Genomic DNA, 26,440 nt, shown 5'->3' on the forward strand with positions numbered 1-26,440 from the left:
TCTGGGAAATGGGCATAACTAACTTAGCTTTCAAGTGCTGACACTTATTTTAAACTAAAGAGCTGAACAATTACACAAATGAGAAATACATTCACCACAATTTTTCAAAACTTCACACATTTGACTCCTCTCTGCTTTCATCTCTTTGAAGGCTGGGTTAATTAACCAAGCCACTATGCAAATGTGGGCACTACAGGAAACTATAAAGTAGATAATAGAATTTTATGTCATTTCTATATCTGGGCCGTATTATCAGATGTTTGTTAACTCAGCTTTCAAAGAGATGCCAACCAGTCTAAACATTTTAACATGAGATGTCAGTTTAAGCGGGCACTGAACAGAAGTTGTTAACAGATATTGGGGGAGGAGGACGAGCTGTATTTACTTCTGAAAGGATTAGTTTTATTTTATTTGCTGCATTAGCCAAAGTATAAAGAAGTCTCAGAATATCCTTCTCCCTACAATTCCTATCCCATCTTTGTGCCCTGGATTTTTACTTTTTTATCTCTGTATGTGACAAAATTTGAGATACTTAGGGCCCTATCTGTTAAAAAGTTTAAAAAAAAAATTGAAGGACTCTAAGGCTGTAAAGCAACAGCTCTCATTTAGGCACGAGATGGAAGCACTGATTTTCCAAACGTGGCTGAGAACAGATAAACTGGAAACAAACACATATATTTGGTCAGCCTCATGCCGGATTACGTTGGCAGACAGAACAATGTGGTTAGAGTTGTCCTATCTTGGGGGAGACTCCGGCCCCCATGCAAACAGATGACACAAGGAGCTCTCGACTCACTGGGGCAGAAGACGGGAGGCAGCTGAGGGCCGAACTCCTCTCCTTCATCCACCTGTATCTTCTGAGTCGGGAAGAAAGGCGCGGGCTCCTGGGGTGCTGGCTCACGAGCTGAAAAACACCAGGATATTAATTGTAGATACATGCCAAATAGTACTGTGCTTGAGCCTTCAATTAATGTCTGTTTTTACCAGGTAGCATGTGCTTTTCGTCAGCACCCTGCGTAACTAGCTCACGCCAGGTGCTCAGGACACAGCAGTGAACACACGGGCCCAACCTCTGACCTCCTGGTCATTTGAGTTGGGATGTTGGTCACACAAGGGCACCTGCAAGCAGGTGCGCCAGGGGCTGTACCACAGGGGTGGCGAGGGTACTGTGGCACACACTCCACATCACCTGAGACCCAAAAGGTTGAAACACCATCGGGACTTCCCTGGCAGTCCAGTGGTTATGACCCCGCACTTCCAGTGCAGGGGGCATGGGTTTGATCCCTGGTCAGGGAACTAAGATCCCACATGCCACGTGGCATGGCCAAAAAAATAAAAATAAAAACGAAAGCAACAATGTGATTAAGCCAGTCAAGATGACTAAATACAATATCGCAAAAACTGAAATAAATAAATAAAAATAAAAGGTAGAAACACAACCTCAAGGAAGGGCCATCTCAGGAGAATAAAGACTTACAAACAAACAGGATGAACGGCTCTGCTGGTGGTGCAGTGGTTAAGAATCTGCCTGCCAATGCAGGGGACACAGGTTCAAGCCCTGGTCTGAGAAGATCCCGCATGCCACAGAGCAACTAAGCCTGTGCATCACAACTACTGAGCCTGTGCTCTAGAGCCTGCGAGCCACAACTACTGAGCTCACGCACCACAACTAGTGAAGCCCGTGCGCCTAGAACCCGTGCTCCGCAACAAGAGAAGCCACCGCAATGAGAAGCCCGTGCACCACAACCAAGAGTAGCCCCCGCTCGCTGCAACTAGAGAAAGCACACGCGCAGCAACGAAGACCCAACGCAGCCAAAAATTAATTAATTAATTAATCAAAAAAACAAACAGGGCCTCCCTGGTGGCGCAGTGGTTGAGAGTCCGCCTGCCGATGCAGGGGATACGGGTTCGTGCCCCGGTCTGGGAGGATCCCATATGCCGCGGAGCGGCTGGGCCCATGAGCCATGGCCGCTGGGCCTGCGCATCCGGAGCCTGTGCTCCGCAACGGGAGAGGCCACAACAGTGAGAGGCCCACATACCGCAAAAAGGAAAAAAAAAAAAAAAAAAAAAAACAAACAAACAGGATGTAAGACTATGTCCCAGCTCAGAAGGCTTCATTTCACTCAAAATAAATCGTCAGAGGAGAAAAATTGAATATAAACAAATTATCCTGTTCACATTAATAATCTCGTTTTTTAAAAAGAGATGATTAGGTTTTCAGAGAGAAGAGAGAAAGATGGGGAAAGTCCGGAAAAATATGCATCAAAGCATTAATGGTTCTCTCTGGGAAGGGGGAATTCCCAGAGACTTAAGCTTTCTACATTTCTTTTCTTTTTTTTTGGCTGTGTCAGGTCTAAGTTGTAGCGTGTGGGATCTTCTGTTTTGGCGTGCGGGCTTCTCTCTTGTGGCACGAGCTCCAGAGCGCACACGCTCAGTTGCACCACTTGGGCTCTCTAGTTGTGACGTGCAGGCGCAGTAGTTGAAGCGTACGGGCTTAGTTGCCCTGTGGCACGTGGGATCTTAGTTCCCCAACCAGGGATCAAACCCGCATCCCCTACATTAGAAGGCAGATTCTTAACCACTGGACCACCAGGGAAGTCCCTATATTTCTATATTTTTAAACTTTTCAAGTCATATATGACTCTGTAATAAAAAAATAAGCTGTTTTTTTCTCACAAAGAAAAAAATAGGCTGACATTTGCAATCACCTAAGAACAAACAATATTTTATATCTCTATGTAACTTTTTGGTTAAAGGCCCTCAAAAATGAAACCCAAGTCCACCACAGACTGGAAGGGGCAGGCAGAACAATCTAAAACTGAGACAGGAAATTCTGCCCACCCACCCAAACGTCTGAGAAGTCTCCCACCCCTGCAAGCACCAGACAGCCTCCTTTCCTACGCCCAAACTCCCGGCTGGGGTAAACAGAACACGTAGGACAGGCCACTAACAGGTGTTAGACTCACTGTAACGAGAACAGACACCATCTACCAAGTGCTACTTATGTGCCAGCCAATGCCCATCTGATGGCTGTTCCAGAGCAAACAATCTGCCCTACAGAGAGGAAAGCAGGAAGAAACCCTGTATATGTCATGACCAAATGTTTTCCACTAATCCTGGCACCTCACCAGCAACCAGGTTAAAAAAAAAAAGAAGCTATTTTTTTTTTTTTTTTTTTTTTGCGTTACGCGGGCCTCTCTCTGTTGTGGCCTCTCCCGTTGCGGAGCACAGGCTCCGGACACGCAGGCTCAGCAGCCATGGCCCACGGGTCCAGCCGCTTCGCGGCATGTGGGATCTTCCCGCATCAGGGCACGAACCCGTGTCCCCTGCATCGGCAGGCAGACTCCCCACCACTGCGCCACGAGGGAAGCCCCAAAAGAAGCTATTTTTTAAATGAAAATTTTACTATTTTTTAATTCTCCTCAACTAGGATAAGTAGGAAAATCAATATTATCAAACACATCTTTACATCCTAAAAATATACCAGAGATTTAAACAAGATAGAGAAAAAAAAAAAAAAAAGAACTCTGCTCCACCCCATTTAAAGATACAAAAGATTATAGGGCTTCCTTGGTGGCACAGTGGTTGAGAGTCCGCCTGCCGATGCAGGGGACACGCGTTCGTGCCCCGGTCCGGGAAGATCCCACATGCCGCGGAGCGGCTGGGCCCATGAGCCATGGCTGCTGAGCCTGCGCGTCCGGAGCCTGTGCTCCGCAACGAGAGAGGCCACAACAGTGAGAGGCCCGCGTACCACAAAAAAAAAGATTATAAATCATAGAAATATTTTTTTGGATCTGTCTACTAAGGCAAGGAAACAAAAGCAAAAATAAATAAATACGGGACCTTACTGGAGATCCAGTGGGTAAGGCTCTGTGCTCCCAATGCAGGGGGCCCGGGTTTGATATCTGGTTGGGGAACTAGATCCCGCATGCATGCCGCAACTAAAAGTTCACATGCCACAACTAAGGAGCCCACATGCTGCAACTACGGAGCCAGGGAGCCGCAACTAAGGAGCCTGCCTGCCGCAACTAAGAGCCGGTGTGCAACCAAATAAATAAATATATAACTAAATAAATATTTTTTAAAAAACAAAAAACAAATAAGACCTAGTTAAACTAAAAAGCTTTTGCACAGCAAAGGAAACCATCAACGTAATGAAAAGACAACTGCTGGTATAAATCTTGTTGTGGTTTTTTTTTTTTTCCGTCATCCTGGTTTTGATATCACCTCACACTTGTCAGAATAGCTACCATCAAACAGACCACAAATAACAAATGTCGGTGAGGATGTAGAGAAAAGAGAACCCTTGTACATTGTTGGTGGGAATGTAAATTGTTGCAGCCACTGTGGAAAATAGTACAGAGGTTCCTCAAAAAACTAAAAATAGAACTATCATGTGATCCAGCAATTCCACTCCTGGGTATATTTCCAGAAAAAAAACGAAAACTCTAATTTGAAAAGATACATGCACCCTAATGTTCACAGCAGCATTATTTATAATAGCCAAGATATGGAAGCTCCCTAAGTGTCCATCAACAGACGAATGGATGAAGAAGATAGGGTGTATATACACAATGGAATCCTACTCAGCCATAGGAAAGAATGAAATTTTGCCATTTGCAACAACATGGATGGACCTGGGAGGGTATTATGCTAAGTGAAATAACTCAGACAAAGAAAGACAAATACTGTATGTTATCACTTACATGTGGAATCTAAAAAATAAAACAACTGAATGAATATAACTAAACAGAAACAGACTCACAGACATAGAAAACATACTCATGGTTACCAGTGAGGAGAGAGAAGGTGGGAGGGGTAAACGAGGGGTAGGGGATTAAGTGATATGAACTATTATGTATAAAATATATAAGATACAAAGATATATCGTACAGCATAGGGAATATAGCCAATATTTTATAACAACTTTAAATGGAGTACAATCTACAAAAATTTTGAATCACTATATTGTACACCTGAAACTAATATTGTAAATTAACTATAATTAAATACAACTTTTTTTAACTTAAAAAATACAAAAGATTGGGCCTCCCTGGTGGCGCAGTGGTTGAGAGTCCGCCTGCCGATGCAGGGGATACGGGTTCGTGCCCCGGTCTGGGAGGATCCCATATGCCGCGGAGCGGCTGGGCCCGTGAGCCATGGCCGCTGGGCCTGCGCATCCGGAGCCTGCGCGTCCGGAGCCTGTGCTCCGCAACGGGGGAGGCCACAACAGTGAGAGGCCCGCGTACGGCAAAAAAAAAAAAAAAAAAAAAAAAAATACAAAAGATTAAAACATCATCAAAAAATCATCAATTGCTAATTATCCTGGTTCCAAATTACACACTAAATGAAGAAAGCAGCTTCTCTAGAAACATCATTGTTTTCTTTTTTAGACCCCAAAGTCTAAAATATTTGACATACCTTGTGCCACAGATGACGTTTCCACCAAGTCAGCCTCTTGGGAACCTTTGAAGTGGGCTTCCCTGGTACCCTCCTGATCATCCTCACTGTGGCCTTGCTCATCCTCAGAGGATGAAGACTTTTCATCTGAGGAGCTGGTAAAGATGGCTTTGAATAAGTCCATGGATGGGCGGCTACCCTCTCCTTCAGTCTGTGAATCCACACCTTTGTTTACCTGTATTAACAGGGAAATAAGTCAGAAATGAAGAAGCAAGGGTGAAAGGAGACACGTGTTCTAGAACATGGCACCCGTGCACACACACACGCGCACGCATGCATACATATGCACACATACTTACATTTGTGCTCATTTACATGGGTCTCCACACCCACGCACTGCCTAACTAAACAATGATCACTCACATGGCATCATTTTTGTGGTGCTTCTGATTCAAAACCTGTAGATTGTGCTGACTGGTAGAAGCAGCTGAAGCTATACGTGGAAACAGGTCATTAATCAGAATTGCAAAGGACCCAGAAAAAGGCAGTAGGGACTAGCACAGTGCCTCTGTCCTGTTTTCAAAAGTCTATCCGAGCCTTCAGAGGTCCCACATGAAAGGTAGTGAAGGCAGTGTACTTGTATAAAAGTGCTGAAGAGAAAACTGGGGGCCTCCACACAATGGGGAGGGCACCGAGAACAAGCCAACAAAATGGTCCTGGAGCTCCCCTCTGCAATTACACGTCACCCTTCCTAAAAGCAGCCCAGGTATGGAGAGTCAGGTTAGCCAATAAAGAGGCAGTAACTTTGTATACACTCCATTCTATAAACAAGGAGCAAAGGTATGAAGAAGACATGGCTCCCACATCCTAACAGCTAATCACAGACAGACATGGTGTGATCTAACGTGCTAAGTGTGAACAGCAGTGACGAGAGAGTCCAGGACTGGCCTAGATCAGAACCCACTTCAGTCCTTCCATTTTACCACTGAAGAACGTGGCTCAGGGGCGACAAGAGGCTCTGTCAACGACGCACGCATGCTACGTGCCCAGGGTGGGTCTGGACTCTACCACCAGCTCTCCTTGCTCTCGGCCTGGGGTCCCTCCCCAGCCCCACACCACCTCCAATTTCTGAAGCAGAGTTACAAACACGCACGTGAGGAAAACCGATACAAGATAGTGGAATTTATGATTTTAAAGTAAACCCTTTTCACAGAAAAAAATTAAGGAAGAAAAGCATGCCATTGCCCACTAAAACTAACCAGGACACCTTGGAGTAAGGACTGATTCTAGAGCTGGGGCTGAGAAATAAAAAGATGAGGCTAGAACATCTTACTGTGCCCAGAAAGTGAGGACATGCTCAGAGGGTAAAAGGGACATTTCAACAGGACACAGAAGCCAACTTGAAGGGGCTTCAACTAACCAAACCAGCACAATTGGAGCATTAAAATAAATAATGATAATACTGAATTATCCCTCTGGATAAAATAGGAAACCATGGGTCCACAGTGACATAAGTAGTTTGATGAAGGACAGGGTATTTATATATTTCAAAGCTCTTAAATGTGTATTAAAGATAAAGTACAAATTAATAAGAAATGAATAAATAAACGTACTTAACTACAAAGGGGAAAAGACTGACTTCACAGTGGAGAAGTTTGGCAGACACCACCTTACTCAAATAATCAAAAGTGAACATCAGTAACGGGAAAAATCATCATCGTGTTCTACTTGGCAGGACAAAGCAAAAGCACAGCAGCATCCCTTCTGAGGTGTTCCTGCCAAAAATGCAGAATCAGAATCTAATCCTGAGGAAATGCCTGATGAGCCCAAATTGAGGGGAATTCTACAAAATACTGGGCTGTAATCTTCAAAAGTAACAAGATCACAACTCCGCGCTCCCAATGCCGGGGGCACAGGTTCGATCCCTGGTCAGGGAACTAAGATCCCACATGCTGCATGGCTTGGCCAAAAAAAAAAAAAAAAATTAAATTAAAAAAATTAAATTTCATTTTTAAAATAAATTTTAAAAATAAATTTAAAAGAAAAGTATCAAGATCATGAAAGTCAAGGGAAGACTGAGGAACTGTTCCAGACTGAAGGAGACTAAAGAGACATGACAGCTAAATGCAACAAGTGATGCTGAGCTAAATTCTTTTGCTATAAAGGACATTATTAGGACAACTACTGGAACTTGAATGGGTCTGAGGATTGGACAGTAGTAATGTATCAATGTTAACTTCCTGATTTCGATAGATGTACTGTGCTTATATAAGAGAATGCCCTTCTTTAAAGGAAACACAGGTGTGACAGGGCATCTGGTTGGCAACTTATACCCAAGTGGTTCAGGAAACAAAATTATCTGTACTGTATTTAAACTTCTAAGATTGTTTCAAAATTTTAAAAGTTATAGAAAATGTCAGGAGAGAGAGGCTGACAGTAAAACACAGGAAATCATGGCCACAATTCCCTAGAAAAGTCATGGATCTTATACCTTTATGGCAAACCACAGATACCAATGTCACATGCATGGACCATAACTGAATGACAGTGTTCGCAGACAGTCTTGGCCTTTAATAATGTCTACATTATTAAATGTACATGAGTACATGAGATATTCAACTCTCAGATAACTACAGAAGCTGATCTTTTTTGTTTTTATTTTTTTTCAAACTATAATAGGAGCTGTACTGAAATTAAATAACAACACACACCAAACACACATGACTGTATCTGCAAAGCTCCCTCACCACCCCCCACCTTCCACCAGAAGGGTGCACATTCACATTTGTGTTGTCTCAGAAAGCTTTCAGGGAAAGAAATTAAATAACCCAGAAAGGAGAAGAGACCCTTCTAAGGTCACAAGCTAATAAGTGAAAAAGCAAGAACCAAGACATTCCAGCCAAATTTATCTAAATACTATCTCAACATGATTTGAGAAAATCTAGAAGGCTTTCTAATCCAATGACCATATCACAGAGCCAGAATCCCTGGGTAGGGTTTTATGCCATTAAAACCCAAATGGAGTGGTTCCAAATCTGTGGTGGCATGGGTAGTGGCTGCAGCTGCCAGGCTCTGAAGGAGGGGAACCCTTTCCTCTGACCACAGGAGCTGTGGTCCGAACGGTCTGGAGTGAATCCTATTGCTGTTTTCCCCTTCCTGCCCTCTTGCCACTTGACTCCAGGCAGAAAAAGTCACAGGAAGTGCAAGGCAGAGCAGGCAAACTAAAGTCCCAGCTTTCTGACTGGAGGACTTGAAGGGGGAGCCCAGAGTCAGAAAATGTCAGGAACGGGTCTTCCCTGGTGGCGCAGTGGTTAAGAATCCGCCTGCCAATGCAGGGGACTCAGGTTCAATCCCTGGTCCGGGAAGATCCTACATGCCGTGGAGCAACTGGGCCCGTGTACCACGACTACTGAGCCTGCGCTCTAGAGCCCGCAAGCCACAACTACTGAAGCCCGTGTGCCTGGAGCCCATGCTCTGCAACGAGAAGCCCACACACCGCAACGAACAGTGGCCCCTGCTCGCCGCAACTAGAGAAAGCCCGCACACAGCAACGAAGACCCAATGCAGTCAAAAATAAATAAATAAAATGAACTTATTAAAAAAAAAAAAAAAGAAGAAAATGTCAGGAAGATCACGAAGAGGAGGAGCTCAAGAGGGTGATCCTATATAGTGGTTTATGAGCTTCTCGCTCACCTCTGAGCTCATGGATCTGATTCCATGAGCAAATCAAAGCCTCTGATAACAGAACTATGGGATTAACTACCAGCCAGGTCCCAGACCAACCACCAGGAAGAGCACATACAGGAAAGATGTGAAGAGTACTATAAAGACTTTGAAAACGGTAGGACATTTCAACCCAGATGGGTTGGAACTTGTAGCCTGAACCTAATTAGGTCGACAAAACAAAACAAAACAAAAAGGCAACATTCTCCTTAAACAAGACCCAGGGTCTCATTACATAACATTCAAAGTATCCAGAGTACAAGCCAAATTTACTTGGTATACAACCAGGAAAATCTCAAATTGCAGAAGATAATCAACAAACACCAACCCCAAATGACAAAAACCAAAACGACAAAAATGTTGGAATTACGAGACAGACTTTAAAGCAGCTATTATGACCCTGCTCCAAGAATAAAGACAAATGAAGAAAAGATTAAAAAAGGTCTCAGCAAAGAAATAAAAGATATAAATACAATAACCCAAATAAAAAATTCACCGAATGGGCTCAATAGCAGAATGGAGATGACAGCGGAAAGACTCAGTGAACTTGAAGACAGATTAACTGAAATTATCAGATTTAAACAACACAGAGGAAAAAAGAGAGAGTGAAAAACAGAACAGACGCTCAAAGACCTATAGGATGAATTCAAAATGTATTACATTTAGGTCATCAGAGTCTCAGGAGAGGCATGAGAGTGTGGTGCAGAAAATATATTTGAATAAAATAATGGCTGAAAATGTCCCAAATTTGGTCAAAGACAAACTTAAAGATTCAAGAAATTCATAAAACCCCCAACAAAATAATCTCAAAGAAATGCACACCCAGATATATCATTACCAAACAGCTAAAAACCAAAGACAAAGTGAAAATCTTGAAAGCAGCCAGAGGAAAAGTCACATCACTACAAGGACAGGAACAACAATGTGAACGACCGTAGGTTTCTCATCAGGAACCACAAGGCCAGAAGGAAATGGCACAACATTTTTAAAGAGTTAAAAGAAAAGACCTGTTGACCCAGAATTCTACATCCAGCAAAAACATCCTTTAGGAGTGAAGATGGAATACAGGATATTCTCAGATGAAAGAAAATTAAGGGAATTAGTTGTTGGAACTGCTGTAAAAGAAATGCTACAGGAGTCCGCCTGCCGATGCAGGGGACATGGGTTCGTGCCCTGGTCCGGGAAGATCCCACATGCCACGGAGTGGCTGGGCCCGTGAGCCATGGCCGCTAAGCCTGCGCGTCCGGAGCCTGTGCTCCGCAACAGGAGAGGCCACAACAGTGAGAGGCCCGCATACCGCAAAAAAAAAAAAAAAGAAAAAAAAAAAGAAATGTTACAGGAAGTTCCTTAGACAGAAGGCAATGATAAGAGAAGGAAACCTGTGACTTCCCTGGTGGTCCAGTGGTTAAGACTCTTCACTTCCACTGCAGGAGGCATGGGTTCAATCCCTGATCGGGGAACTAAGATCCCGCATGCTGTGCAGCACAACCAAAAAAATAAAAGAATTAAAAAAAAATTTTTTTAAAAAGAGGGAAACCTGGAACTTCAGGAACAGAAATGTTAAATATCCAAGTAGGGCTTCCCTGGTGGCGCAGTGGTTGAGAGTCCGCCTGCCGATGCAGGGGACATGGGTTCGTGCCCCGGTCCAGGAAGATCCCACATGCCGTGGAGCGGCTGGGCCCATGAGCCATGGCCGCAGAGCCTGCGCGTCCGGAGCCTGTGCTCCGCAACGGGAGAGGCCACAACAGTGAGAGGCCCGCGTACAGCAAAAAAAAAAAAAAAATATCCAAGTAAATCAAACAGACCATTATCTCCTCAGCAGTTCTCTAAAATGTGTATAACAACTGAAAGCAAAAATTTAAATATTGTCTGATGAGGTTTTCATTTTATATATATATATATATATATATTAACGTGTAAGACTACAATGTAAAGCAGGGAGAGTAAAGGGACGGTAAGGATTGTCTATTCCACTTGAAGTGGTAAAACATCAATCCTAAATACATGGTGAAAAGGTTAAGTATGTATATTGTAATCCCTAGAGCAATCACTGCAAAAATAGAGTAAAAAAATATATAATAGATCAATTCAAATGGAAAACTTAAAATTATTAAAGTGATACAAAAGAAGGTAGGAAAGGAGAAAGAGAGAAACAGAAAAGAGTGGGAACAGAAAACAAACAATAAAACTGCAGACCAAAATCCAAATTACATCAACAAGTTACATTAAATACAAACGGTCAAAACATACAAAAAGTAAAACATACAGATTATCAGAATGTATTTAAAAATAAAGCACCTAATGACAATGACATGTTGCTTATTAAAAACCCACTTTAAATATAATCAAATAGATTAAAAGTGAAAAGATGGAGAAATACATACTATGCAAATAATCAGGGATAAAGAGTAATATTACATAATGATGAACAGGTCAATTCATCAAAAAAAATATAACTATCCTAAATGCGTATGCACCTAACAAGAGAGTTTCAAAATACATGAAGCAAGCACTTGGGAATAAAGTTTGATAGTTTCTTATAAAGTTACATCTATATTTAGCTCTTACCCAGTAATCCCACTGTTAGGTATTTACCCTAGGGAAGTGTAAACTTATGTTCATATACAAATTTGCACATGAATATTCATAGCAGCTTTATTTATGATAGCCAAAAGCTGGAAACAACCATATGTCCTCAAAGAATGAATGGACCAAGCTGTGGTGTACCCATACAGTGAAATATTGTTAAACAATAAAAAGGAAGGAACTACTGATACACACACAGTACTGATGAATCTCAAACGTATGACAGAGTGAAAGAAGCCAGTTTCAAAAGGCTACATATGTATATCGTCTGATTCCATTTATATAATGTTCTGGAAGGAGCAAAACTATTGAGACAGAGGGGAGATCAATGGTTGACCAGGGCTTGGGGTGAGGGGAGGGTATGACTATGAAGGGACAGCATGAGGGAGTTTTTTGGGGTGATGGTATCATTTCACATCCTGATTGTGGTAATGGTTCCATGAATCTACATATGTATAACAACTCACTGAACTGCACTTTTTTTTTAAGTCAAGTTTAATGTATGTTTATTTAAAAAATAATTTTAATGAGGCTATTAGAAATAAAACCAACTTTTTATTAAGTTCAACTCAACTATTTAGGCAGTAATTTTTTTTTCTTTTTTTGCGGTACGCGGGCCTCTCACTGTTGTGGCCTCTCCCATTGCAGAGCACAGGCTCCGGAGGCGCAGGCTCAGCGGCCATGGCTCACGGGCCCAGCCGCTCCGTGGCACGTGGGATCCTCCCAGACCGGGGCACGAACCCGTGTCCCCTGCATCGGCAGGCGGACTCTCAACCACTGCGCCACCAGGGAAGCCCTAGGCAGTAATTTTTTTAAAAATCCAACGGATATTTTCTCTATACTCTCCACAAAAGGGATTACTTGTTACTTGAAAAATCATATTTTCTGTACAATACACTGAATTTTGTTTCAGTGGCTGATGCTAAGTGAAAGCCATTCTAGGCAGAGAAGTTTATAACCTCTCCTCAAATGATTAAAGCTATAGCCAAAATTGGTGAATTGTACAGCAGATGTGGGCAAACTACTGCCCATGGGCCAAATCCAACCCACTGCCTGTTTTTGTAAATAAAGTTGTATTGGAACACAGATGTACTCAATTTTTTTCATATTGCCTGTGGTTTCTTTCACACTCAACAGCAAAGGTGAATAGTTGTGATACTGTATGGCACACAAAGCCTAAAATATTTAATATCTGGCCTTTCACAGCAAAAGTCGGCTGACCACTGCTATCGAATAACAAAAAGCATCACCACAGAGAAAGGCAAAGGCCACAGTCAGCCTGGCAAAGAGAATTTGAGAGCCCCAAATACCTTATTTGAGACTGATTCCATTGTATGCTCTTCCTCTTTGTTTACTAATGGACTGGACTCTTGTTTAGGTGGACCAACTTTTGATCTAGCCAAACTTAAAAATTCACCAATGGAATCTTCTTTCTTTTCTTGTTTAGATGTATCCCATCTGGATGGTTTTCTTGATTCTGAAAGGTAGTACGTAGACCTAACATTAGAATTAGCAAGCAAAAGGCAAGCTCTGCATTATGGTTCTTTAATTCATTTAAGAACATCAGCGAGCCTACTATGTATGGTCCAGGCACTGTGCAAGGTGCTGGGAATGTGGCAGATGGTGAAGCAGAGCTCCAACCCAAAATAGTGTATATCTGGACCACTTCAGCACAAGCTAATGTATTCATATGAACGATTCTTTTAATGGAAGGAGAGTTCACACTACGTGTACCCCTATGACAAGATGACCCTTTACTTCTGTCTTCCCGACAGGCTATGGGTTGAGACCATGGACCTGGGGAAGCCCTACTCACTGTCGGGATCTCGGTGCTGCGGAACTTTCTCACTTGATGCTTGAGTTGCAGGTGAGGAAGCTGTCTCTGGGACTGTCAGAAAGTTGAAGACTGAGTATTTGTCACGTTTCACTCTTGGTAAGCCAACCAAAGTTGAACTGGGGATTAAAAAGGAAACACATATATATAAATAATTTTAATAACAACTGTGAGGATAAAATCCAATTCCTATAAGGCTGTCCATCTTATGTTTTTCATCAGTAGCTCTTCTACTTGGCTGAAAAGGTCCCTTAAGATGTTTTTGCTTCTCAAAGCAATTTTAGAATTTGGAATGTCTGACTTTAGGAGCCATGAGTTTTTTATTATTATAGTAAGAGCTAGAATTTAACTTTTTTTTTTTAATTTATTTATTTTTGGCTGCGTTGAGTCTTTGTTGCTGCGTGCGGGCTTTCTCTAGTTGTGGCGAGTGGGGGCTACTCTTCATTGTGGTGTGCGGGCTTCTCATTGTCGTGGCTTCTCTTGTTGCGGAGCACAGGCTCTAGGCACATGGGCTTCAGTAGTTGTGGCTCGTGGGCTCAGTAGTTGTGGCGCACAGGCTTAGTTGCTTCACAGTATGTGGGATCTTCCCAGGCCAGGGCTTGAACCCATGTCCCCTGCATTGGCAGGCATATTCTTTACTGTGCCACCAGGGAAGCCCTAGAATTTAACTTTGACAATGGATTTCCATGAAGGAAAAGTTCCACTGCTAAAAATATATCTCAATTTCCTGACAAAGTCTCTGATTCAACTGTATATGCTTTCTTGTGGTGTTTACAATCAAATAAGAAGGTACTGAACTTGTACAGAGAATCAGAAAACATGTTTCATTTTAAATGTAAACTCTCTGTGTGTGATTAAAAAGGTGGCAAATTAGACAGCCATTGTTTTTGTAACTTGGTGTATCTGAGTTTCCTATCTTTGCTACCTGGATGTCTGCTTTTTTTTTTTTAGTAACAAATTAATAGAAGTTAAATCTGCAAAGTCTGCAGCTCCAAGCATTTACAAGTAAGTTCATCTAGAAAAAGGAAATTTAAATGAATATGTAGGTGGAAAGTTAGCTTTAATACAGGGGAATAAGTACTGATGTAAGGGCAGGTTTCTCCAACTTACCTTGGATATGGGTCAGGGACATTAAACCTCTTACACAGAAGCTTGTCAGGGTGCCACTCAAATGTGTCTCGGGTAAGCTTCCCAAACAGCTTCATCTTCACAGCCGACTGCTTGTCACTGACGTCATTCTGGGAAAAGACAGTCATCTGTTTCATCAAGTGGCCACACAACTGACCTGTCTGCTTTTCCATTTACAAGTTTGCAAACAATCTTCCAAAATTTCAGAACGGCTTATGCTACATTTCTGCTAAAATACACTGGAAGCTAAAAGCATAAAGCCATTTCTTATTCTACAGTGCCATGTGTATTTTGATCTTTTCACTGAGGGATTTAACGTTTTTGGCTATACAGTGTTTTAATTTTAAAATTCACCACATAGGGGATGATGGCGACCGACCTCTTGGTCCCGAGGGACTTCCACCTGCTCTGAATCGTCTTCCATCTTGGCATGAGTGAACCGGGAGGACAAGGTCGAATGGGAAGACACGTACAGCAGGGCTGCCTGAGCAAACTCATCCCGCTCACGGCGTCGCTCCCACTCTGTCATACTGGGATCGAGACAACATTCCAGAGCATCTATGGTAGAGAACAAGAAACTGCTTCACTCCTAGGAAAAATGGGGAACTTAAAGGGGAACATCTAGTGGGCACCACTGTATCCCTGTAGTTTTCACCAGAGGAAACACATAATCATTATCCTGGTTTTTAAGAGCATGGTGGGAGGTACCTGGCAGGTAATATTGCTCCCTCCCTCAAAATGATGCTTTTATTGAATTCTGTCTACTGCATAGAGCAGAGAAAAACATTTGGGGATTAATGCTTGATTAAATTTTCAAAGCAAGGAACTTATTACCAGTCCCAGATAGTGAAAATTCATCCCAATTGTATTCCTAAGTTTGAGCAGAAAACACTCCTTTCTCTAATTTTTTTTTAAATTTAACATGTAAACACTAGGGGTGTGGAATCTAAGTGGGAGTTAAGGCACAGTACACAAAGATCTGCTTTTGAAAACCAACCCCTCTAATTTGCTGACAAGCTCTCACAAGGACTACTGTGTATAAGAGCAATTTCTTGCCTCCGTCTTGCCATATTTACTTCATAGATCACAGAGTGACTTTTTCCCCATGTAATGGTTCAACAGCCAACTATCTTTGTGAGTTAAATTTTAGACTATGATTTAGAGCTAGATGGTTAGGATCTTAAGATAGAGTGGGAAATGACCTTGTTCTCGTGGCAGGAAATGCAACCCTTACACAGAAGTCAAGCATTTGCAAACAGTAAATGGTCTGTAATTTAGCATTAGCCGCTGCCAAGGCACACTCTCTACTTAAACTGCTATCTTTGGGACCCAAGATACAGAGAAACACAGACTGATTGTTCTTGCTTTCTCAAGTCAAGAGCCAGGGCCTGAAATCTTTACAGTGTTCATAGCAGGGCAAAGTAAAACACTGCCAGAGCAGGATACCTCAATTCTGAATCTGGGCCTAGGGTCAGAACAGTAAGAACACCGCCCCTGGCGACACGTGGGAGGCCCAGGCCTAGCACCCACCTTTCTGACCCTGTTTCACATTTACTAAAAACTCTTCATATCGTTTTTGCTTTTCTGGATCTTTTGCGAAAGGTTTGAAGTTGCTGGCTCTTACGGGGGCTGTGCCACCACTCAATGCCATGTGCCAAGAGCAGTGTCCGACGTCTGGAGAGGAGGGCTGGGGTCTGCTGCTAGAGGCATTCTGGGCCAGACTCCTGGCCTTGAGTTGAGCTGCTTTAAGGTCAGTTGCCTGCTTCATTTCTTTGAGTCTCTCTTTATCTTTTTCGGACAGAAATTCTAACACTGAAGTAGGTGCCCCTAAAAAAGAAACAATAATAGCAAGAGATGAAAAGCATCATAAGACATCTATACTCACATATCTCTCTACATACATTTTCAATATCACAAATTTATGTAACTGGAGGGGAGTATTTTACATTTAGTGTTTCATCTGTGTTCATACTATCCCTGTGAACTAGACAGTAATAAAATAATGACACACCTATTCTACAGTTGGCAAAAGTGGAGGTTAGTACTTGGATGTTTATAATGCCAGTGAGTGGTCCTAGAATGAGGAACCTGACATCCCAGACTCCGGACCTCCAGTCTGTGGCAACCACCATCTCCATGGTCCTGCCCAGCACAGGCCCTGGCTCAGAGCACAGCTACCCATCAAACGCTCACGCGTGTCACAAATGCTCACTGAGCACCCACTGCCAGGCCTGGGGCTGGGAGAGTAACACAGATGAGGTCCTGCTCTCACTAGTGAGGGAGATGGACATTAAAGAAACCAAGAAGCAACACCAGAGGGCCACCACGAGAGGAGGACCGTGGGGAGAAACAAACAGGGCGACCTGTGTGAGAGGGCTGGCCATGGGGGCAGAGGGAGAGCTAACTAGCTTAAACAGTGGGCAGGGAAAGCCTGGAAAGGCCCTCTAAAAAGATAATATCTGAGGTAAGTTCTAAGTAAAAAGAAGGAGCCGGGAATTCCCTGGCGGTCCAGTGGTTAGGACTCCGCGCTTTCACTGCCGAGGGCCCAGATTCAATCCCTGGTCGGGGAACTAAGATCCCACAAGCCACACGGCGCGGCCAAAAAAAAAAAAAAAAGAGCCAAAATGTGAGAGAAAAGAGAGGCAGAGGAAGTATGAAGGCCCCGAGGTGGCATCATGGTCGGCAGGTTCAGAGGGTAGGAGGGAGGGTCATGGGGCTGGACCACAGGGGGCTCAGGGAAAGTGGTGTAAGCTGTGGCCTGAAAGGTAGGCAGGGTGGGGTCCACAGGGCCCTGTGGGCAGTCTGGACTTTTCCTTAGTGTGAGCAGTACTGGAGCGCTTTAGCGGGGGCAGGTGGGGAGTGATACATCTGGCTGCTGTTAAAGGGAACAGGCTGCAGAGAAAAAGGAAGGGAACTAAGGAGACCAATGAAGGGCTGCTGCAATGATCCAGGTGAGAGAATATGGGTGCTGAGACCAGGGTGGAAGCAGCGGAAACGAAGAGAAGTGGATGGGGTCCCCTCGCATGCTGAGGGTAGAGCTGAGAGGACTTGCTGAGGGACTGGGTAGGGAGCGGGGAGGCAGGGAAAGAAAGGAGCTAAGAATTAGGGTTCCCGTATTCTGGGCCAGGCAGCGGGTCACTGGTGGTATCATTTACTGGGAAGGGGAAAGCTGAAGAAAGAGCGACTTTGGGGAAGGAAGCAGGCAACCAAGAGTACTCTTTTGGTCTGTTGTAGCTGAGGTACCTATTAGGCTCCCAAACGGCAAGTCCAAGTCCACCTCTCATAGTGGGTCTCTCGGTTCCAGCCTACAAGGGGATTCTCCATGTCTATCCATCCTTTCAGACACACTCATTCCTTTAGGCTTTCAGGAAAAGAGCAACAGTACCCTTTTCCCCTGAGAAGAAAACAATACGTTCCCAGGCTGTGCAGAAAAAGTGAAGGTACACATGGCCCTAGTCTTTGCTTCATTCTTGGGACAATTATCAAAAGTCTGAAAACTGCTGCACTTAAGACTGGGTTTATAATTTAAATGATACAACTCAAACTGATGGTGGGAAAACAACAAGGATGTGTACACTGTTAACTACGCCGTTCACAATAAACAATTTTATTCCCACAGTTTGGGAATACAAAATTGTGTAAAAACTTTCAGTGGGAAAATGACTTTCCATTTTGATTTGGATAACTCAGATTATTATAAATGTAATGATTTTAATCTTCTCTGTGGCACGTACCTTGACTAGGCGGTTCTCCTAGCAACTCTCCCCGCTTGGAGGCATTCAGTTGGTGCCTACTATGTGTCCCTGGGTCATGTGTTGGCTTTCCCGCTGACTCTGATAATACCTGAAGTACGTGGCAGTTCTCTGATGTTGCAGCCACCACAGGTCTGAAATAATGCACTGGTCGATAGTCTCTTGGCAATTCGGGTGGTGGATAAACCTTACAAAAACAAAACAAAACAAAACTCAGAACATACAGGCTGCAAGGGGATCATGTTTCATTTAACCAAGAAAACTCAGTACCTCTGAGCGTGGTTAACCCCACCCGTTCCCAGGCTCTAGCACCTGGCGGGGAGGCAGCACTGGGAACAGCCTGCCCAGGAGCCCCGCCAACATCCGTCCTGGATCCGGAGGGTCACCAGAACCACACTGTTCTCGTGGCCAGACATTTAAATATCACCCCGACCACTCTACTCAGAGATGCTAACACGCATGCTTTACCTGAGAACAATAACGACAACTATAGTTACTACTACTGGCCCACGTGCAAAACTGGCCCGTTGTGAATCAGCAAATGTAGAAAAGTATGATTCCCAGCTTCAATAAAAAGAATAACTTTAAATAAGTTACTTTTAAACTCAGAATTCTTGGGACTTCCCTGGTGGTCCAGTGGGTAAGACTCTGTGCTCCCAATGCAGGGGGCCCGGGTTCGATCCCTGGTTGGGGAACTAGATCTCACACGCATGCCGCAACGAAGACCCGGCACAGCCTTAATTAACTACTTAATTAATTAATTTTTAAAAATCACATTAGGGTTAAAGAAAACTTTTTTTTTAATAAATAAATTCAGAATTCTTTTTCTGGTTACGTTTCAGTTCCAAATTGGAGTTTCAGGCCTTGTTTTTTGGTCCAAGGTATTTTTCATTCAAAAGCTGACTGAAGTGAAATTGAAATACATTTGGGAAATTCAGGTATCAATGATGGTAGAACAGATAAGCTAAAAGAAAGTATTAGATATTTTTAAATTATTGCTCTAAATGGTCTCCCTTGCTCTTGGTCTAACAAACACATATTTATGGACAGTCCTGTTTAAGCTGTTTTCTAGATTTTTCAGCTACCTGGAATTCTGAGCTCTGTAACCAGTGAAGCACTGAACACTCTCTGGCTGTGGTTCTCAGCCCCAGACGCACACAGCGCTCACTCAAGAGGTTTAACAATGCTGACGCTTGCGTCCCATCCCACAGAAAAGTCGGCTGCAGTCGGAGTTTCCCAAGCTTCCCAGGTGGTGGTAAAGTGCAGCCTGGGGCGAGCACCTGGTCCAGTGAAAGTCATGAAAGAGTGCTATTATCATTGTTAGGAAACCTCATTTTTTATCATCTTAGCCTGACGGCCTTCTCTGAAAAACGTAACTCCCAAGTCAGCCAGCAAACACTCTCGTGTTACCATGACACAAAAAAACCACAGGAGCAGGGCAGATAGGAGGGGTGTATACACATGACTCTTCTTAATATCCGCCATCGGATTCAAAGCATTTCAATCCCTCTGCTAAATCACTGCTCTGTTTTGCCTCTGGACCAAAGGCTGGGTTTTTAGCCACATATTAGAAAACCTGTCTCTCTGTGAAAGGCTCAGTGAACACAGCCCTGCTCTGAATCGTTCACACCCTACGCCAGCGAGGAACCTCCAGTGCCCATATCTCCATTTACACACTCTGCCACGACAGTGGATTTGTCTGTCTGGCACCCTCGATGAGCAGGAGCTACTTGGGGGCCAAGACTTATTTAAACAGTTCTGTTTACCCTTGAGTCCTAAGCTGAATGAGTACTTAACCATTTGTATGCTCCCTTTTCATACATGTAAAAAACTCACATTCTCCTTTGACATAATATGCCATTTCTGGTAAATAAGAGCGGCTGACTGTGTGCCCAACACTGTTCTGAACATATTCTACTCTCTGTTGCAACACATTAACTATCACAACTAAACAGATCAAAGCTGCTGTAATAACGTATACGGTTTCTCAGGCTGTGCTGCTCTTGGCCTCCCTGCTTCTGGAGAACCACAGGCCAAGCCACAGAGGTACTTAACAAATGTTTGCTGAGTTAAAAATCAAAAAGCCCATTAAAGTGTGGAACAATCTAAAACAAGGAGGCAAACGGCCAGGCACCCCTCCTGAGTTACCAGCACCCATGCTAACCTGTGAACACGTGACTCTGCTGGGTGTTAAAGAGCCACGTGGCCAAAGCTGTGAAAAGGCTCACAGAAACAGAACTACCTGGAAAGGCATGGGGAGTTCTCCCCAGGACTCGACCCACACGTTCCCAGCTTGTCTCCCTTCTGCTCAGCGCAGGCAAGGAGCCCAGGGAGCCCTGCCCACAGCAGCTAATGTGCTCCACGGCGCCCAGGAGGAGCTGGGACCATGGGCTGTTACGGCTCTTTGAAATTTTCTTGAAGTTACATTGCCCCTAGGATTAGATCAATTCCATTCTCCCACCAGCTTCTAATGTAATTCTTCCTTAACGGAAATAACCACTCACTTCAAGTTCGGATTTAAAAGATCAGCAGTTAGATGTTTTGAACACGATGCGGCTACTGACTGACATTTCCAATGCAGAATATGTTTCCCTGGACAATCACTAGTAACCGGACTGTTGCTTTCTGTCAGCAGAATGTATTTATCTTTTCAACTGTTAATACAGTAACTCAGATTACACAGCAGCAAATACTTTAAGTGCTAAATCAGTTTAAAAAAAAAGAAAAATCTTACTTTCTTAGAAGATAAAGGTTTAGAAGCCAAGGAAAATCCATCCAAAATTTTGCCAACGTAGCGAAGCTCTTTCTCCGATTCTACAAAATGATGTCATTTGATTAATTCCAGAGGCAGAGGAAATCAGAATAAGACAAAAGACCTCAGTTTTTTTATCTCTGAGAATATAAACATTACATGTCATAGTTGCAATCAGTAAAAGGGAGGAAAGAACGGCATGTAAAGCCCTCACACCTCTGTTGACTCAGTGACTGGCAGCCCAGACCACACCGCTGATTAGGCTGTCCAGGTAACAGTGTGGCACCTCAACATCGTTATTTAGAAAAAGTACGTAAGGTCCTATGCTAAGGGGCACCAAAGAATATACTCTGTAGAGTAAAAGATCTCAAGAAAAACCATCAAGAGAACACGTATGGATAAACATAAAAATAACTTTGAAAGAGTCATTTCTAAAACTAGGTGAAGAACCATGGGGACATGACCTCCCAATTTCTTTAGCAACCACCCAAGTAAGACACAAAAGGCGATACAACCAGGTCAGCCTGTAATCTAACTGTGGGACCAATTAAAAGGTGCTTGTGTCTTTTTCCAACTGAAATTCTAACAAGAGATAAAGATCACTGATTCAGCATATGACTAATGCCCTCTAACTTGCAGCCAGGGATGATCTATTGGTTGTGGAGACAACCCCTTTGATTCTCAAGGATTTTCTGCACATAGAGGTTAGGTCGAAAATCCATATGCATGAACTGCATTTTCATGCTACATGACCACCAGCACTTACACAGCTGGGTGCTGAACCCTGAAGCAGGCACGGCTGCCCGCAGGGCAGGTGGCACTGAGGTTTTCAGCCGCTTATAATGCAGCACTGCCCTGTAACTACCCTCCCCACAATGTCATTCTTTGCACTTCAACTGACGTAGAACTTTTGGACCAGCTTCTGGAAGTCCCTAAAATTCTGTAGGGTAATATAGGATTAAATTACATTCTTCGAATTTTGTATTCTTTTAAAACCCAGCAATTTGGGACTTCCCTGGTGGCACAGTGGTTAAGAATCTGCCTGCCAATTCAGGGGACACGGGTTTGATCCCTGGTCTGGGAGGATCCCACATGCCGCGGAGCAACTAAGCCCATGCACCACAACTACTGAAGCCCACGAGCTCTATGGCCCGCAGGCCACAACTACTGAAGCCCTCACCCCTAGAGCCTGTGCTCCACAACAAGAGAAGCCACTGCAATGGGAAGCCCACGCACTGCAATGAAGAGTAGCCCTCGCTCGCTGCAACTAGAGAAAGTCTGCAGGCAGCAACGAAGACCCAGAGCAGCCAAAAATAAATAAATCAATTTATTATTTTAAAAAAACCCAGCAAATTTCACCTTTATGAAGAAATAAACAAATGTCTACAAAGAGAGAGCCATGAGGATACTATAGCCCTACTTATCCTGGAAAAAAAACAAGAACAATTTAAAAATCAGCCGTGGAGACTGGCTACGTATAGATTCACTCAGTGAAAAACCGTAAGGTCAAAACTATAGATGTTGTGACCCTAAGGGTAGGAGAGGGAACTGTGGCAGAGAGGGCATGAGCAGAGGGTGGGGACCTCAGAGGGTGGCACCAACCCAGGCTTGATGGGGGAAGGGCTGGGATTAATCAGCCAGGGCAAAGGTGTTATACAAAGATTTGGCTAAGAAGGCAGATTTAAATATGTATATTTATTATAGATTAGTAATTATTATAAATTAATACATTATATTAATATTAGTAATATAGTATGCGTCAGTATGTTGATATAGTTAGTGTAATAACTAACATGTTAATATAATCTATAATATAACATTAATTTAATATAATATATCTTCTTTTAAGTTATAAAAATAGTACATAGTCTTAGTAGAAAAATCTGAAAATATAGGTGAGCAAAAGGAAGAAAATAAAAGTAGCCTAGTTCCCACCCAGAGGTAACACCTACTCACGTCTGGGTGCACACCTGCCCAGCACCTCGTGTAAAACCCTGGGTTCTTTTCGTGGCGACGGTGACAGAGGCCACTCACACTTGCAGAGTGCTTGCTGTGTGCCAGGCACGTTCTAAGCCCTTTACGCACATTAAATTTCCGTGGGATAGGTAAGCCATTGCCGTGCCCATTGCCCAGGCAAGGACGCTGAGGCACAGAGAGGTGGAACAGCCTGCCTGAAGTCACAGCTGATAAATGGGGAGAGCCAGGATGGGAGCCCAGGGAATCTGTCTTCACAGTCTGTGCTCACAGCCATTAAGCAAACTAAAGACTGTTTCTCACCTGCTTTTTTCTCTAGAAATGTAAAACTGGCACCATTTTGGGGAGTGATGCTTAGATTATTTAGATGTATTTTATAAGAGTCAGATCAAACTTGATCTGACTATAGCTAAAAACATCTAAATAGATTCTTTTATCTGAACTCTCACCTCCTTACTTTAAGTGGTTGTTACAGTAGGTGCCATTTATTCAGTCTTTGGGGCAGGTACTATGCCAAACCTGTGATGCCATTTAATCCTCACAATGACCCCCAGAGTGCATTTTATCCTCCCTTTACAAATGACGCCCAGAGAGGCTACAAGCCTTGCCCATGGTCATGCAGCTGGGCAGGAGAGAGCTGGGATTCGAATCTGGGTCTGATTGAGAGCTACGATTCAAATCCAGGTTTGACTGAATCAAAATCACATGCCATTAATACCTACTGACTCCTTCCTATACCTTTTCTGGAAAGAAAAACTGAAATCCTACTTAGAACCATAGAATCTGAATCACTCTAAGACTCTGACTTGAAATTCCAGGTGTGTCAAGAGGTGTTCATCTCCTAGCTCAACAAGAGCCCCTTAGGAACCAGATGAGTTTAAGTGATGAGATGAGCTGGGCACTGATCTCCGTTTTGCTGCCGGCTCTCTGTGCACCTGCCACCTGGTCCCCATGCCTGGCCTCCTGACCCGCTGCCTCAGTTGACCTCCTTTGGCTACCTGCCCAGTTCCTTGAGCTGGGAGTGCGTCCCTCTGACCCAGTGTCAGCTCTGACCTGCAACACGAGCAAGCACGTGTCCACACACTTGCTCCTTCCCTGATTCCAGGCCCCTTCCTCCTCCCCACTTGACTCTGTCTTGACAGTTGGCTTTGGCCTTGAACGGGTCTAAATCCCACTTCTGTCTTACTTCCCACAATGGGCCTCTCTTATCCCCACTTGTTCCTCACTCTGCATCTCTGACCAACAACTCCCTGCTCCTCGGAGGCTAATGTCCCAACACTTGGTCTACCATCAGTTGTGGGTCCATGGAATTACCTTTCTGATTTTTATATTGCCTGGGTGCTGTCCAGCCATAGAGTCCATCTCCAGGCTCTTCATCCTTCAAAATGGTATCATACTTGGATAGAGTTTCCGTGGCATAGATATCATCGTCTTCCTCTTCCAGGGCACCTACACCAAAAGCCTTCAAAAGCAAGATTTCACACTGAGCCATTATAGGTGTTAGCACACGCCTGCCTGCACTGAGGGATAAGGCTACTATAAGGATGTGACTGATCAGACCACATTAGCACTTCAAGATCACCAAGAGAGAAGCGAGTGGGAGCCCCAGATTAACACACGTATCCAAGTCTTTTGGAAAACAATGACCAGAAGTGATTATCATGCCTCCAGCGCTGCAGCTATCCTCCAGACTCAGCAGCAGCCATGGGTCTGGGTCTTAGTGCAGGAAGAGGAGTGGAGAAGACACCCAAGCAGCACTGCAGGGGGAGAAATGGGGCCTCCAAAAGGAGAAAGGCAGAATGTTCATCTACTGAACAACATGGTCTGGTGCCAGCGCCGGTGATCAGGGTCTGAAGACCACCGCTATTCTAACGGCTGCTAGAAGAACTCCTAATCTTTGTGGGAAATGGCGAAGAACAAATACCACTTTTTGTTAAAAGGATTGGAAAAAAAACATGTGAAGGAATGAAATGGTACAAATGAAATGACGAAGTAGCCATCCTCTGAACTTATTTTAGGAAAGAGACTCTGAATCAATTTGAGAAGACAGGCAATCAGGAAAAGCTCTCCATCTCCTCAAAGGTAAAAAGCAAGTCTTTTTACCAAGGCCCCTTGGTAAAAGTGAAACTTACACCCAGGTTCCTGACTTAAGGCTTGCAGCACTAGGAAAGAGTCGGAGAGGTAGTACAACTTGGACCTGAACTTGGAGATGCAGATTGTAATTCAACTATTAACTAAATGAAAGAGGTGAGTGTGGGTTTCTGCTCAGCCCCACAGGGGTGTGGGAAAGCAGTCCTCACTCCTCACACACAAACTCCACCGGGCACATTAGGTCACAGGGTCTCAGGAACACATATTCAAATTAGGACGGTGTGCTTTACATGTCTTTGGACAAGCTCCTAAGGACAATACAACCACTTTAAGGTCTTCATTTAGTCAACGAATAATGAGTGCTTACTATGGGGCTGATATAATACAGCAAGAATTCTCATTTGTCAATGGTTCCCTGTTTATAAAACAGAAACACTTTTACCTGGCCTGAAATTCCCAATTTTCTTCCTTTATTCACTCCAACCTCTCCAAGAAGATTGTTGGCGCCCTCGGGTCCACCACTAAAGAGATTAACGTGTTCTGCTGAAGTTCCAAACAGTGCTTGGTGGGGATCCAGGCCCTTGTAAGCCAGTCCATGTACATTATCTTTAGGTGTGAAATCCACAGGTGTGACATCTTTGGGTGCAAAGGTCACATTTTCTGGCAAGTAGTCGTCATCTTCATCCTATTTTCAGTGTTTCAAAATGGAATGAAGGTGAGTCACTGCCTGGTGTAAAGCCTGTAAAATACTATTTTCAAATGCAGTGATTAATTCCAAACAGAACAATTATCATACTTTCGTTTCCACGATTACAAATGACTAAATCAAGTCCCTGAACAAACGATAACAAACAACTCCATTTTTTTAACCTTTTTTTAATTGAAGTATAGTTGATTTACAATGCAGTGTTAATTTCAGGTGCACAGCAAAGTGACTGGTTTGGTTTTTTGTTTTTTTGGGGTTTTTTGCGGTACGCGGGCCTCTCACTGTTGTGGCCTCTCCCGTTGCAGAGCACAGGCTCCGGACGCACAGGCTCAGCGGCCATGGCACACAGGCCCAGCCGCTCCGCGACATGTGGGATCTTCCCAGACCGGGGCACGAACCCGTGTCCCCTGCATCGGCAGGCGGACTCTCAACCACTGCGCCACCAGGGAAGCCCGATTCAGTTTTATATATGTATATATATATATACACATATA

The 26,440-nt window shown here is 43.7% G+C and overlaps 1 protein-coding gene across 1 annotated transcript in view; it reads right to left on the reverse strand.

Moving 5' to 3' along the window:
• GPATCH1 (G-patch domain containing 1) overlaps nt 1–26,440 on the reverse strand; it is a 45,026-nt gene that overhangs the window by 6,535 nt on the left and 12,051 nt on the right. Inside the window, exons 7-17 of the mRNA XM_060083784.1 lie at nt 25,683–25,925; nt 24,464–24,611; nt 21,158–21,237; nt 18,406–18,610; nt 16,202–16,498; nt 15,051–15,229; nt 14,654–14,781; nt 13,526–13,662; nt 13,020–13,186; nt 5,422–5,635; nt 797–904 (exon numbers count right to left, since the gene is read on the reverse strand). Coding sequence (XP_059939767.1) covers nt 797–904; nt 5,422–5,635; nt 13,020–13,186; nt 13,526–13,662; nt 14,654–14,781; nt 15,051–15,229; nt 16,202–16,498; nt 18,406–18,610; nt 21,158–21,237; nt 24,464–24,611; nt 25,683–25,925 — 1,906 coding nt within the window. The remainder of the gene's footprint in view (nt 1–796; nt 905–5,421; nt 5,636–13,019; nt 13,187–13,525; nt 13,663–14,653; nt 14,782–15,050; nt 15,230–16,201; nt 16,499–18,405; nt 18,611–21,157; nt 21,238–24,463; nt 24,612–25,682; nt 25,926–26,440) is intronic.

The sequence above is a fragment of the Mesoplodon densirostris genome, chromosome 19 (assembly GCF_025265405.1).
Source record: "Mesoplodon densirostris isolate mMesDen1 chromosome 19, mMesDen1 primary haplotype, whole genome shotgun sequence".
NCBI lineage: Eukaryota > Metazoa > Chordata > Mammalia > Artiodactyla > Ziphiidae > Mesoplodon > Mesoplodon densirostris.